Below are 15,424 nucleotides of genomic sequence, written 5' to 3'. Positions count from 1 at the left end.
GTGGTCAGAACAGCTTAGATCTGATGTGCTTTTTTGTGTTAGTGGTTGTCATATAGTGATTTTTTTTTTTAAATCAATATACCAGTTTTCTTGATATATTCCAGCATTTTGTGTCTTTTTACTCTGTAAAAATATGCCAGCAAATTTAGTTGGAAATGGGCAAAACTGCAGATATATTGCCCCGTAAAATAGATATGACCAAGGTGCTTTTGGATGAAAATAGTATTCGCAATGGAAAATAGCAAGAAGACTCATTATATCACAAAAATCTGAAAGCAGGATTAAGCTGGCTTCTTATACTAATACTGATCAGTTTCGGTTTTATAATGTGTAGTTGCCCCATGTGCTGCTGCTCAGATCTTGAATTGGTTGTGGCATATGCTCCAGTTCAGTTAAAGTGTAGTGCCTCACGTTGGTTACAGGATGTGTCGTGGGCCGAAGTCGCACCGTACGTCAAATGTATTAGGGTTGGTGTCGTGGTTTGTGATCTAAATTATTATCTTTCAATGTAGGTGGGAATAAATGTTGTGGTTCACTTTAAATAGTCTCAGGGTCCAAGTAGACTAAATCCTTGTGTAGATCAAAAACTCACTGTGTTGAATTTAGAAGATAAAGGTGATTGATTAATTCTATGTTTACAAGTATTCACAGTACTTTCTGGATTGATACTGATTTAAAAAATTTTAAATTGCTTAAAAATGGTATTTTAACGTATGTCTTTGTCTTTACTCTGAAATTTTTCAATTCATCTCAGATTTGTCCAAATTGACTTAATTTATTTAAAAGGTTTTAAATTTTGCGAGTCTATTAATGTTTCCTATAATTTATATTAACACTTATCAATTTTCTCAGCAGATGGGATAGATATTAAGTAGAAGAAACTCATTTTATTATTTTGATTTATTTGCACACCATTTATAACTTAATTTCATTGATTTTGCTTTGTTGTATACCAAAAGAAGGGCGAAAATTTTGAGCTGGCAGTTCCTGTTCCTTTTCCACCTCCTCTGATGGACATCCACGGTGTTCTCTCTTGGGCCAGCCTTATCCAACTCGAGAAACAATAGCCCTCTCAGATCTGACGTAACTGCAGTACGCAAGACAAGTTCTGATCAATTCAAGGCAGTAAACCGCCTTCCTAATAATTTAAAGTTACCAGCACTAACTTGCCAAAGGATTACATATTCGTTTTTATCCTAACTTCTCACAATCTAATTAAAATTAAATCCCAATATTTCTTTCCCAAAATTTTCATTTAATTTAAGTTTTATTAAAAAAAAAAAAAACAACCAATATAGGTTTTAAAACGCTACACCTGTAAATTATTGACACCTGCCTACTACTTTTTTATTGTAAGTAAAATATCCATCTCTACAAATGAATTGTAAACTGACAAGCTGTTTTTTTTTTTTTTTTTTTCAGATGATTGGGGAGCTAGCTACATAGTTCAGGACACTTTTCAATTGAGTACTCAGCAAAATAATTGTTACATGGATGTAGTAAGTCTGCTAAACACCTCTAGAGATTTGATAATAAATCTTTTTTATTTATAATTTTTGCATTATTTCATATTATCCGACTTAAATTATAGTTATTTCAACTCCTAATCCTAGGAGAGTTAATAGGCCACTTTCTGGTTGATCTGTTCATTAATAAGTGCAATCGACCACTTTATGACTGTTCGGTTTCAGAATTATACTATATACATTTAAAAGTGACATTAAAATTCTATTTTTTCAACATAGTCACCATACAAATTCGGACACATCATAGCGGTGAACTAGATTTTAAATTGCAGTGTTAGTTATAAAATGCTGCAATCTGAGACTTCAGCCAGGTAGTCACACCTCCCACGTCGCCATTAAAGCGCTGCGTCGCAAGCCAGGTCTTCATTGCTGGAAACAAATGGTAGTTGCTGCGTGTAAGGTCCGGTGTGTAAGGCAGATGTGGCAACACCTCCTACTTTAAACAGGGTGGCCACCCAGCCGGGAATTTAACGGACCGGGAAAAAACCTGGAATAAGCCGAGATTTTTCTGAGAACATAGTTTGACAGCTTCTTGAATCAAAAACTGATTAACCTCGTAACATCGTATTTTACGAGATGGGGATCATGAAATTGTGAATGAAGATCGACACATGTTCATGAGCAACATCTGACACCGGTTGATCTAAGGTTACCTCCACTAGTGTAGTGACTTTATCTTGGTTAGTTCTACTCCTGTGCCGCGGCAAGCTAAACCCCCCCCATTCCCCAAAAAAATGTAACAATGCATTGGACAATTAAAATCGGCCGACCGATCGTTTCGGATTTCGGTACTAAACGAGTGTTACGCTTTAAGCGGTAAAGCGGCAGAGATACAAACGACACATCGACAGACACAGACATAACAATCAAGGAGCTTAAATTAGGTGATAACCATAAATTGTCACCGAGTTTCTCGTATATCGCTAGCGACGAAATGCTAGAGCACCGCAGCTTTGGGGCATTTCTAGCAAATACTGCTAGTGACGATAAAACGTCATCGTTGCACTCGGCTTAAGGGTTAAATACAGAAATACAGTTGTCTATTTGGTTTGAAAATAAACAAGATAATCGCAAATTTTTTAGATAGATTTTTAGTGGCCACCCTGTTAAAACATTTAAGACTTCTCGAGTCCGATTTGATGTGTGTGGTCGGGTATTGTCATGCGAAAACAAAATTACCTATCTTGCACAAAACTTGTGGTATCCTAACCTCTCCGTAACAATTTCATGTAAGAAACTCCTTGAAATTTAATGAAAACTAAGTGAAATTTCTGTTATTGTGAATCGGTGGTCTTCTTTAACCTTCTCATCAACTTTTGAGACAATTACTTGTTCGTCATCATGCACATTAGTTTGGCCATGTTAACCCTTTTAGTGTCAGAGATAAAATCAAATCCATGTTGAAAAGTGCCGAGTAACTTTGTGTAACTATGCGAAAAGTGTCATCTGAGGGTTTTGGACAAAAACGCAAGGTTTTAGAAGAAAATGTGTATAAAATTTATTTTTTATCATATAAAGTTTCTGTTTACTTCTTTTTAAAGGATGTACTAGGTACCAGAAACTATTAAACATTTAAATTTTTATTTAATTTTTGAATAAAAAAAATCAGTAACATTACCACGGAAACAAAATAAAACTCAAGTTTGGGGTAAAATAGTTATTATAAAAAAGTTTTATATTGAGATTTCATTACTTTCATGATAAATAGAATTTAAAAACAACCCAAAATCATGTGTAATAACTTAATATTGTACCGTAAACAAAATTGTTATAAATAGGTAATTGCTAGAGACTATTTTTTACTAATATACAAGGTTTCATAAAAAATTCACTTAAAATTTTTTTTGATAGTTAAAAGATTCTTTTTAAAGATGAATTAATTGTTTATCAGAAAATATGTGACAATAGGATGTTTATATAATTTAAAGAAGTATAAAATCATTTTAAACAGTGGCTTTTCAACGGAAGCAAAATAAAAATCCAATTTAAGGTAAAATACAGTAACTAATATTAGAAAAATGTATTTTTAAATTTTAATACTTTTATAATAAAGTGCATTAAAAACACCTTAAAGTCATGTGTCATAACCTAATATTGTACAATAAACACAATTATACAAATTATTCAAGCGCTAGAGGTTTGTTTTGCTAAAAAACGCAGGGTTTTGGAAAATATTCAGTTGAAGTTTATTTTTCACTATAAAAAACTTTTTTAATTCTTTTCAAAACTTTAATACTTTAATGATAAAAGCCATTTAAAACAATGCACAATCATGTGTAATATAACAATAACTACTAAAACGAAACTCAAAACATAAACATAACCTTATTCAGGCAATTTTCAAACAAACTCCACAACACTGTCTTCATGGACACTCGGAAGTAACTATCAACACTTTTTTTAAAATTAATTTTAGTATCTAATATAGCGTGGAAACATTTTAAATTAATAAAAATGCACAATTATATAACCTCAAAAACACTCCGCTATTCGTCTTGACACCGCGATCGCGATCCAACTGAGAAAATGTATTTTAGTTAGTTGTTTACGTCACATAACAGCGTTAAAAAGTCGAAATAATATTTGAAAAGGTTAATTTAGTTAATGTATCAGCATTTTGTATGATATTATTCAGTATTGGATAAGTTATAGAGGTAATACAAATGAAATAGAAATTGTCTCGTTCCGAGACTCCGGCACTCTTCGCGTAGGAACGTGTCGTCTCGGAGCGAGACTCTCGGCACTCAAGTGTGTTTTTAAAATCGTCTCGTAGCGAGATCCCTGGCACTTAAAGGGTTAAAACCTAATGCACCACTGACGCATTCCACCTTCAGCAATCACATCGTTCCCACAAACTTTACAGAGTTAGCGATAAATCTCAATTGGTTTATTGTGCTTATCCATCAAAAACCGTATTACCGACTGCACTTGACACCTCGTGGGACTTTCAATTGTGTCACATATTTAAACTGCTATAAAACAACAAGGAGCGACAGTAACATCTCACTAGAAAGACTGGTAAGCCAATGAATGGAGAAACGCACTGAAATCAAAATGGCTGTGATAGTAGCCCAAAGTGGTAACAGAGCGAAATATAATTACTTTATGGATAACCCTCATAAAATTGTTAGTTTGTATTAATGGTTATTTGATTTCAATCTACATTGTTTATCAGCTGTTTCATGTGCATCACTTGATTAGCCAAAACAGTAGGTTTTAAACCAAAATGAGTTTTTTTTCTGTGGATAATAGTTATGTGCATTACAGTATTCAATTATTGTGTTTGTGTTGAAGATGAGCCACCACTAAAGTAAATACAAAAAGTAAATTTGTTTTTAATAATAGTTAGACATGTGTTATTTTAATATTAATTTGTCCTGTGTGGTGTAGTGTGTAAAATAAAATAAAATCATTACTGGAATTATAGTCCAGGAGAAATAGAAGTTAAAAATGGTCAAATAAATAAATGTTTTCTTACAGCAAACTAATGGCAAAATTTAGTCAAATACATCATAAATAAATAAAAAAAAACCATTCCGAACCAAAATCATCTATTAGGGGGTATAGGAGGGGTGGTTTTTTAGGGGTGAAAATGGTTTTTTGCAATTTGTGAGTAAACAATGCATCCTATTGAAAAAAGTCAAATGTAAAAGTTGTTGGAAATAAAAACATCTACAACTTATGTACTAATCATTTTTGCCCTAACCTCAAAAATTTCCCCAAAAAATTCAAAAAAAAAACCGTTTTTTTTTTTTTTGTTTTTAATTTTACAAAAATGGTTCGATTGAGCTGAAAGTTTGATCAAATATACTTTGTTCTATTCTAAAAATACTGTATTTTTTTCATTAAGAAATATTCAGCCGTTATAATAAAATTTCACTTTAAAAAAATATTTTGATAATTTTCAATCACCATTTTGAAACATTTTTTTTAATCAAAAAAGGTTCTCTGACGGCTCATTATTTTTGTTTTTTTGTCTATTTTGAAGAAATGAAATAGAAAATATGTAGTTTAATTGAAAAAACTGCAGAAAAATTGAAAATAAACAAAATATTGACATTTTTCATTATACATTGTATTATTTACGTGGAAAAATTGTTATTATTTATTTAAATTATAATTTTTTTTATGACGAATATTTTGAAAAGTTTAGAAACATTGTTGAATGTGAAAGTTGGGTTACAGGTATATATAGTACAGGTATATAATAGTGTCCTTGAAGCAAAAGGGCGGGGTCAATCCTATTCTTCTATTATGCGGGTCTCAGTATGTTTCTAAGCATTCAATAATCAGCTGCTTTGTCGTCAGTCAAGTTATATTGGAGTAGTGTCGTGATTAGCACTTTACAAGATTTTTGTCCATATAAAATATAAATCGTAAGTAAAACTTTAAAATTTTGCAAAACAAAATTTTATACAAATTATTCAATAAAAATTATTAAAAATAATACAGATCATAAATCTTTGTCTCTGTACATACAATTTTACGCATGCTATTTATCTAGTAATTTTTACGTATTTTCAGTATACTAATTCTATCGTGCTTTCTGCATTTTATAGATTCATGTAAATGGTGGAAAAGGTACCTTCTTGTATCATTTGTAAAAGCCGCGATGGAGATTTGGTGAAAATAAAAAGTCGAGGGATAGATACTCTTATTTCGTCAAGTAAACAAAGCAATGATCAGCGGTACAAAACATTTCAGAAATTGACTGAAGCACACATTCATGATGGTTGTCAATCGGCATACAATAGACCTCGATCAATTGTTACAGCTTCCAAAGAACAAACAAGAAAAAAAATCTATTGGGAAGAAGATTATGAAAGAAGCATGTGATTTTGATTTTGAGCATCATTGTGTTTTTTGTGAAGAACCTTGTAACCAAAATAGAGCATTTCGCGGCATGCAGAAGGTTGAGACTAAAGAAAAATTTTATCAACATTAAAGGGAAGAGATGTTTCAGAATCATTTAACAAAAGTCTGTTAGTTAGACTGAATTTTCTCAAAGAATCAGATGAAGTTCAAGCTTATTATCATAATAGGTGCATGTCATCTTTTTATGATTGGACAAGCTCAACATCTTGTAGACATACATCGAGTTTGATTCTAAAGATTTCATAAGTTACTGCGTGTATTACCTAAAAAAAATTCATCCCAGTGCCAATTTTCCCTTAACGAAATTAAAGAAGATTTTGATGGTGATATCCCAACATTAAATACATTTACAAAAAAATTGAGTGATAGTTTTGATAACGATCTTGTGTTTACTTCAATGAAAGGAGATACAATCATTACATTTAAAAAAGCAGGGACAAAATTGAGTAGAATATGGTATGAATCACGATCAGATGACGTAGAATATGAAAAAAAAGATATTTATATTTTTAAGTTCAGTGAAAAAAATACATAAATATTAAAAAAAAACTTTTGGAAAGAAATAATGGTTTCTTGATGCAATTTCAATAAGAATTGTAAAAAATATTGTAAAGAAATAAAAAATATATGATGAAAAATACAAATTTAAAAAAAATTTACTAAGACTCGAATTCTGTTTTTTGATTTATTTAAAAATTTCCACGTAATTGTTAAATATGCATGATTCATTATTATTTTGCTTAATACTTACAACTAGCACTGGTATAAAAAAATTATAATTTAAATAAATAATAACAATTTTTCCACGTAAATAATACAATATATAATGAAAAATGTCAATATTTTGTTTATTTTCAATTTTTCAGCAGTTTTTTTTACTTAAACTAGGCTACATATTTTTTATTTCATTTCTTCAAAATAGACAAAAAAACGAAAATAATGAGCCGTCAGAGAACCTTTTTTGATTAAAAAAAATGTTTCAAAATGGTGACTGAAAATTATCAAAATATTTTTTTAAAGTGAAATTTTATTGTAACGGCTGAATATTTCTTAATGAAAAAAATACAGTATTTTTAGAATAGAACAAAGTATATTTGATCAAACTTTCAGCTCAATCGAACCATTTTTGTAAAATTAAAAAATTAAAAACCAAAAAAACGGTTTTTTGAATTTTTTGGGGAAATTTTTGAGGTTAGGGCAAAAATGATTAGTACATAAGTTGTAGATGTTTTTATTTCCAACAACTTTTACATTTGACTTTTTTCAATAGGATGCATTGTTTACTCACAAATTGCAAAAAACCATTTTCACCCCTAAAAACCACCCCTCCTATACCCCCTAATAGACGATTTTGGTTCGGAATGGTTTTTTTTATTTATTTATGATGTATTTGACTAAATTTTGCCATTAGTTTGCTGTAAGAAAACATTTATTTTTTCAATCAGGTAATACGACTGGACTATTATATTATATACATTTTGAATGTTATTTTTCTAATCTTCTTGAAAGTAATACTGAATTTTACATGATTTAATAAATCTAAATAATAATAAATAAGTAATCATGTTCTAAATGTAGTGATAAGATAAGTGTTTGTAATGGAAAGGTCACTATTAAGTTATTTCAGAATTATTTGTAATAGAAATTGATGTAAGTGATTTTCTTGAGTTAAATTGGATTTTTGTGTAAATAATTTATTTCTTTTGTTTATTTTATTATACTTTATGACAATTGTACACATGCTGTACCAGATTGCTTCATTAAACAAGCGAATTAAATGTACAGTGCCTAATGAAAAATATATTTTTGTTATAAGTTGTTTAGCAACTGCAGATAGGAGCTAAAAATTGCCAGTTAGAGATTCTTCTTATAATTTAATAAACATATTGATTGACATGAAAGTCCTCCAGTTCACACCGCATCGAAACATTGGCTACACAATTATCTTCTAAAAATATTTCAACCTCTATGGCCATCTTCAGTCATAGATATTAAACAAAGGTTCGGTTTAACATCTATTTAAAATCCACCCAACAAGGCTGAACTATGTCAATGACAGCATTACTTGAATTGTCATTAGGAAGTCCATCAAGGCTCTGCTCTTGGATCTTTTCTCTTCATTGTGGTGATGAATGACTTACCTATATATGTATTGGGGTACAACCTTGATCGTTCCTGACCATTAAATAACCACACAATTCATTGCTTCAATCAATCATATTTTTATTCAATTTATATATGTTTGTACAAAGAATAGTGTGCACTGAAATACAAATCCTTAAAACTAATATAACCTAAGGTTCCTTACTGCTGGTCAGCTCATAAATTCATTAAATGAGTAAAGAGCATGCTCTGTCGGAAAGTCTTAGAAAACTTGTTGTCATCTATATATTTAATAAAATGTAAAATTAATTATGTATTAAGTGAATATCAGTCCACACAGTAAAGATCATCTCTTACTTAGTTTTGATGTAACTGTATTAGACTGTTCTCAATTGGAAGAGACGAGTTGCTCAGGATTGTTGATTTTCTCAATAACAAATGGTCAGGTGGATACAATGAAGTCCTAGTTGTTTTCTTGAAATATTTTAAAATTCATTTAATGAAACCTTTATTACATTTGATTGACTCTTTTGTTTCTGGAATATTCCTAGAAGAGCTAAAAATTTAAAAAGTAGTTCCAGTCTTCAAGGGGGGAGAAGAAACCACCCAGTTTCTATTTACCGGCTGCATCAAACATATTTGGAAAAGCTATGCATAATAGATTAGTTGACCACTTGGTAAAAACAATCTTTTTCATTCGAACAACATGGTTTCAGAGAAAGTAGATCTACTTCAACAGTTCTGATTAAATTTACCGAATTTATAATATAATCTACCAATGTTAAAAATAAAGTAGCTGGTGGAGTTTATAAGGATTTATGCAGAGCCTTTAACACGTTCGCTATTGAAGACGCTCTTGCGCGTCATCGGCATACTGCGGCATATGCGTGTGACACACAAGCACATCATTTTGCATCAAGTCTTTTTCCGCCTTTCCCCCCTCCCCCCCCACTGAACCTTCAGTATCCACCTAATCTTTGATTGAGTGAGTACAATTAGAGGTTATAGTTACTGTGTGAACATCCCGTTTTTCATTCATCTTTACTGATATTTGACTTACAAGCGTTTATTATGGATTATCCAGGTGAAGATACTTCAAGACACTTAACAGTGAGTGAAATTGATAGAATAATTGATTCCGGTTCGGAATATGAGGCAGAATGCAGTGATGAATCGTATAATCCTAACAGTGATAATGGTAATATTTCAAGTGATGATAGTGTGGAGGAAAGTTATCAGATTGATATTTCTTCAAACAATATTCAAACACATAAAACACGATAGCTTATATCGAAGAGTGAGGCGCTCTAATGACCAGATACTTATGGATCAGTACCGTTTAATTCGAAACAGGGTTAAACAACTTCTGCGTAATTCCAGGCTGAGATATACTCGAGGTCTTTTTGAGAATAGGAAACAGTCGTCAAGCGACTTATGGCGTAAGGTTAAAAGCCTTGAAATAGGAAAACAACGTATTTCACAGCCAGTTCTTATACCTCTGAATGAGTTGAACCAATTTTTTACATCTTGTAGTCAAAGTTTTAGTCAGGAAAAAGTGGAGGACTACTTAAAACATCTTCAAAACCTACCTCGCCGTAGTTGTGGTTATCCTGAGTTTACTTTTAAACCTGTGATACAAGGTGACGTGTTGAAAGCTATACGCCGTATTCGCAGTAATGCTGTTGGGTACGATGGCATCCCAATACGCCTCATAAAGAATATTCTATTTGCTGTCCTTCCAATAGTCACATTTATTTTCAACACGTCACTTAGGAGTGGTATTTTCCCATCACAATGGAAGTCTGCTTTTGTCCGTCCTCTTAATAAGATTTCAGCACCAGCGTCATGTTCAGATTATAGGCCGATAAATATTCTTCCTGCATTATCTAAAGGCCTAGAGAGAATTGTGCACTGCCAATTCACTGAATATCTATCTTACAACAACATATTTAGTGACTATCAATCTGGTTTACGGACCAACCACAGTACAGAAACTGCACTTTTAAAAGTGACGGATGACATTAGACTTGCTATGGATCACAGACAGGGCACAATTCTCACTCTTTTCGATTTCTCAAAAGCTTTCAACAGCGTAAACCATAAAGTATTGCTAGCTAAACTAAGGCTAATAGGGTTTTCTAGTCATGTATTAACTTGGCTGAGATCTTATCTGTCAGGGAGACGGCAGTGTGTAAAAGTGGATGACATGACTTCGGACTGGGAAATTGTTACTTGTGGGGTGCCACAGGGATCGATTCTTGGTCCTTTATTATTTGTACTGTACGTGAACGACATTCATTCTGTACTTAAACATAGCTCATATCACATGTATGCTGATGACCTGCAAATCTATTCACACTTTAAAATTGACTCCATTAATGAATGTATCACCAAAATCAACAGTGACATTACAAATATCGTTATGTGGTCCAAAAATCATGGCCTGAGACTAAACCATGCAAAAACGAAACCAATCATTATTTGTCACTCTCGTTTACGAAACTCAATAAACTTCAATACTATTGAAACGTTAACTGTAAATGGTAACACCCTGCCATACTACGACAAGGTGAAGGATCTTGGTTTGACTATAAACTCGACTTTGACTTAGACTGACGCTGTTGCGGAGATTTGTAAACGGGTTTTCGCATCTATTCACTCACTGAAACGTTTACAACGATTTTTACCAGAACATATCAAGCTGCTCTTAACTAAATCACTCGTACTTCCACATTTCAATTACTGTAACTCCGTGATCAATGATATGACCATAGTACTGAGTGAGAAGCTGCAAAGAACTCAAAACTACTGTATACGTTACGTTTACGATGTGAGACGGGAGCAGCACATCACACCGTACTATATTCAGTCAAATATTCTAAAATTAAAAGATCAAAGATCCATCAAAATTTTAAAACTAGTTCATTCAATATTGAAATTTGGTTTTCCAAGATATTTTTCTGAATATTTTAAATCTGTGTCTCATGTAGGTGTAAGAAGCACTCGCTCTGGCTCATACATTTTGAGAATGCCTCAGCATAGGACTGCAGTGTTTGATAAGTCATTCCATGTAATGGCTTGTAGGTTGTGGAATGCCCTTCCCCAAACAATTACTTCCATCGATAGCAGTTCCCGGTTTGTGGCGAAACTGAAAGATATGTATCTTGAACGGTTAGCCGGGGCAGTTCCGGTCTGAGATGCTGTGGGCGTGACACTGGCAGAGGGATGAATGTGAGATTGTGTGTGAAAAAGTTCATTTAGCAATAAATACTTTAATTTATTTGTATATTAAAAATATAAATTTATATTATGTTTTAAGAATAGTAGAGATGGTTAATTTATTAATGTGTTAAATTTTAATTATTACACGTTAAAATATTACATTAATTTCACTACTTTGTGTAAATGTAATTATTTCTTTATTTTATTATCTTTATTATGTTTTGTTTTATTCTTAGGTAATATTTATTATTAATGTTTTAAATTTTACATTGCAACAGGTTAAGTGTAAGAAAGGGCCATGCGGCTCTAACTTTGCCTGTAAAAATAAAGAATTTTTCATTTCATTTCATTTCAACACATGAAATGTCAGCTGACACGTCCCAATCACAAACAATATGGGTTGATTCCCAGGTTACTTATTTGTTCACACAAGGATTGCGTGTTCCTGTACCAGGAAACAATAAGCCACTTGATCATTTTACTTTGTTAGTTAATGATGTTTTCCTAGAGGGAATAGTTCGTGAGACAAATGTTTATGCAGAGGAATTGTTCTTATCTGCTGGGACAGCAGAGCGATCCGAATTACTGAATGGAAGGAATTGACTCTACAAGAGTTCAAAACCTTTATAGGCCTTCTCCTTCACACAGGTAATGTAAAAATGCCAAGACTGCACAATTACTGGCAAAAAGACAAACTGTTCAAAACTTGTTTCATTGAATATATGCCCCGTGATAGGTTTCTGTTAATCCTCCCATGTCCTCATTTTGTCGAAAACAAACCTGATGATATTGACAAGCTAATGAAAATTAGGCCCATTATCGAATATTTTAACAATAAAATGTTATGTGTTTACAATCCAGGTAAAGAATTGTCACTCGATGAGTCAGTGATGCTGTGGTGAGGACATCTTTTATTTAAGCAATACATAAAACACAAGCGCCATAAATATGGTATATAGTTTAACACACTAGCTGAGCCTGATGGTCTGGCTATCAAGTTTTGTATATATGCCGGGGCACAAAGCCAAGGTGATCATGCATTTGATGTCAGAACGACTCGGTAAAGGACATTTATTATATATGGCAATTTTTATAATAGTGTTGAGCTATCAAAACAACTTTTGGATGAGAAGACCTACGTCACAGGAACGTTGAGAGTCGATCTCAAAGGAAATCCAAAGAACGTAACGAAAAAAATCCTCCAAAAAGGTGAAAGTTGCACCAAGTATCGTCAAGATGTTATGGTGGGACAAACTATACGCTTTGTACCCATCTACACAATACGAAAATGAAATGACTGTCGTTAGCAACCGGAGAGGTGAAGAAATCAGGAAGCCACTGCCCGTTGTGAAATACAATGATTTTATGAGTGGTATCGATCGCAACAATCAGGCACTAAGCTACTATCCATGCGAAAGAAAAACATTACGATGGTATAAAAAGGTATTTATATATATACTGTAGATGACTACGGTCAAATCTTTCATATTGTGTAATAAGCACACAATTGGAAACAAAACACCATTGTTTGATTTTAGAATGACAATCATAAAAGTCTACTGACCCGCCAGAAACGTTAGTCAACAAGACTTGGCACGAGCTCACCCAGCGAGAGCTGAACATCTCTCTACCAAGTCTCCTGTAGGGAAAAACAACAAAACTCAAAGAAGGCAATAAAGTGAATGTTACAAGAAGAGAAAAAGAAAACAATATATCAGTGTGAGGCATGTTCTGGGAAGCCTGCTTTGTGCCTCAAAGATTGCTTCAGATTATAATAATAATAAATTCGTTCATTTGTTGTAAAACATGTTACATGCATTGACAAAGTCTAATTCAGCTACAGACTAAATAGCATTGTCTCTAAATAATATTTAATAAGTATAATACATAAATATTATATATATATATATATATATATATATATATATATATATATATATATATAAAACAATATAAGGCATTAATTGTCTAGTTGAAAATTATACTAGTTATATCATGAGTTTATCTTAAAACAATCATTAAAAGTCTATTTTGTTAATAGAAAAAAACTCCTCAATATTATATAAAGGGTTTTTTAACAGCCATTCATAAAGTTTATTTTTATAAATTTTAAGAGGGTATTTTTCTATAAAATGTTTTAATTTGTTATACACCTTCAAGCCAATTATAACATGACTATTCAAAGATTTGCTCAGTCGACAATATTCAATTAAAATGTTATTTTTGTTTCGTGTGTTATAATTATGTGTTTGTGTTTGGTTTATTAAGTCCTTATTATTTAAAATGTAAACAGATAAGTCAAACAAATATAAATTAACTATTGTAAGTATTCCTTGGTTAATGAAAACAGGTTTACAATGATCAAGATATTGAGCTTTACCAACAATTCTAACAGCTTTCTTTTGAAGCACCAGTATTTCCTGAACTCTAGCACTATTTCCCCACAGTATTAATCCGTATCTCAAAATTGACTGAAAGTATCCAAAATATCAATAAAAAAATAATATACCATTTGTGAACGAAATACTTGAAAGTTCTAACTAAAACAATGACAGTTTTGTTTTTTTATATTAATATTTTATACTTTTTACACTCGACAATGGTATTTCAAGTTAATATATCATGTATATTTCCTAAATGTGAGTTTTTATACCTAAAACAACTATAAAAAAATGATGACGCACATGCAAGCATTTTTAATGCAAAATGCAGATGACGTACTTGTGCGTCATAATTAAAAAAAAATGTAATTTATTAATTTTTATTGATAGATACACTTTATAGTGTCAATTGGGGAACAAAAGTACAAATTTTGTTAGGTTCCGATATTTTTTATTGTTCCGCACAGCAGACGGGACCTGCTAATTAGACACGCAGTCAATGTGTTAATAGCTGATCACATGACAAATTATTGAATAAATTGAAACAGTTAAGGACTGGTACAACTTCTTTCAAATGGTTTAAACCATATCTAACCAACAGAGGCAGCAAGTTGAAATTTCATATTGAAAACACATCAGGTAAAAGAAAGGCTAAGGGTCTATTCTTAGGCATGGCAGTCAAATCACGGAAAACTATAAACTATGCTTGTATGCAGATGACTCAAATCTTATTGTATCCGCACCATTACACGTAGAATTAGAACTGGCTTAAAATACAAAACTTTATAAAATTAAGGAGATTTTTCAAACAATAATTTTCAATACTAAATAACAAAAAACTAGTTTCATGACTTGCACCTTGAAAAAGCGAGCTATTGCAGCAATTTTGCGAGCTAAATTATATATGTACCATTTTGAACAATGATCACCTAAAATATCCAACCATTTATCAATCAGACAATAATGGCTGGGTACTGAAAAATGACAAATAACACTTTAAATGGATTGAAGGAGATCAGCTACCAAGATTGTCAGTGATTAACTCCAAACTCAAATCAGGTGTGTAAAAAAATGGGCTCCAAACTTGGGCTATAAAATTAGCAGACCATTTGGTAAATCAACCTTTAGTTGGGATTAGGCCACTTTACAATATTAAAAAAAGAATTAACTAGGAAAACTTAAAAGATATTAACAATCAAACAAACCTCAAGCAATAAAATTCGTACCCACACTATGGCATTGACGTCAAGGACAAAAACATCACCAGAGAGAGCTGCCCTTTATGTCAGTAGACTTGGCTCAACATTAACTTTATAC

At 32.0% G+C, this 15,424-nt stretch overlaps 1 protein-coding gene across 5 annotated transcripts in view; it reads left to right on the top strand.

Annotated features, from left to right (window-relative positions):
• LOC124354397 overlaps positions 1 to 15,424 on the top strand; it is a 38,864-nt gene that overhangs the window by 18,024 nt on the left and 5,416 nt on the right. For 3 of the 5 annotated variants that reach the window (XR_006921679.1, XR_006921678.1, XM_046804820.1), the window contains one exon: positions 1,423 to 1,553. The exons of the other annotated variants lie outside the window; for them this stretch is intronic. Coding sequence is in view for 1 of the 3 variants with exons in the window: in XM_046804820.1 (XP_046660776.1) it covers positions 1,423 to 1,426 (4 nt within the window). In the remaining 2 variants the exon portion in view is untranslated. Of the gene's footprint in view, positions 1 to 1,422; positions 1,554 to 15,424 lie in introns of those variants that run through there. 5 annotated transcript variants of the gene reach the window in all.

Source organism: Homalodisca vitripennis, chromosome 2, assembly GCF_021130785.1.
Source record: "Homalodisca vitripennis isolate AUS2020 chromosome 2, UT_GWSS_2.1, whole genome shotgun sequence".
Taxonomy (NCBI): Eukaryota; Metazoa; Arthropoda; class Insecta; order Hemiptera; family Cicadellidae; genus Homalodisca; species Homalodisca vitripennis.
This window is presented reverse-complemented; position numbering and strand designations above follow the sequence as displayed.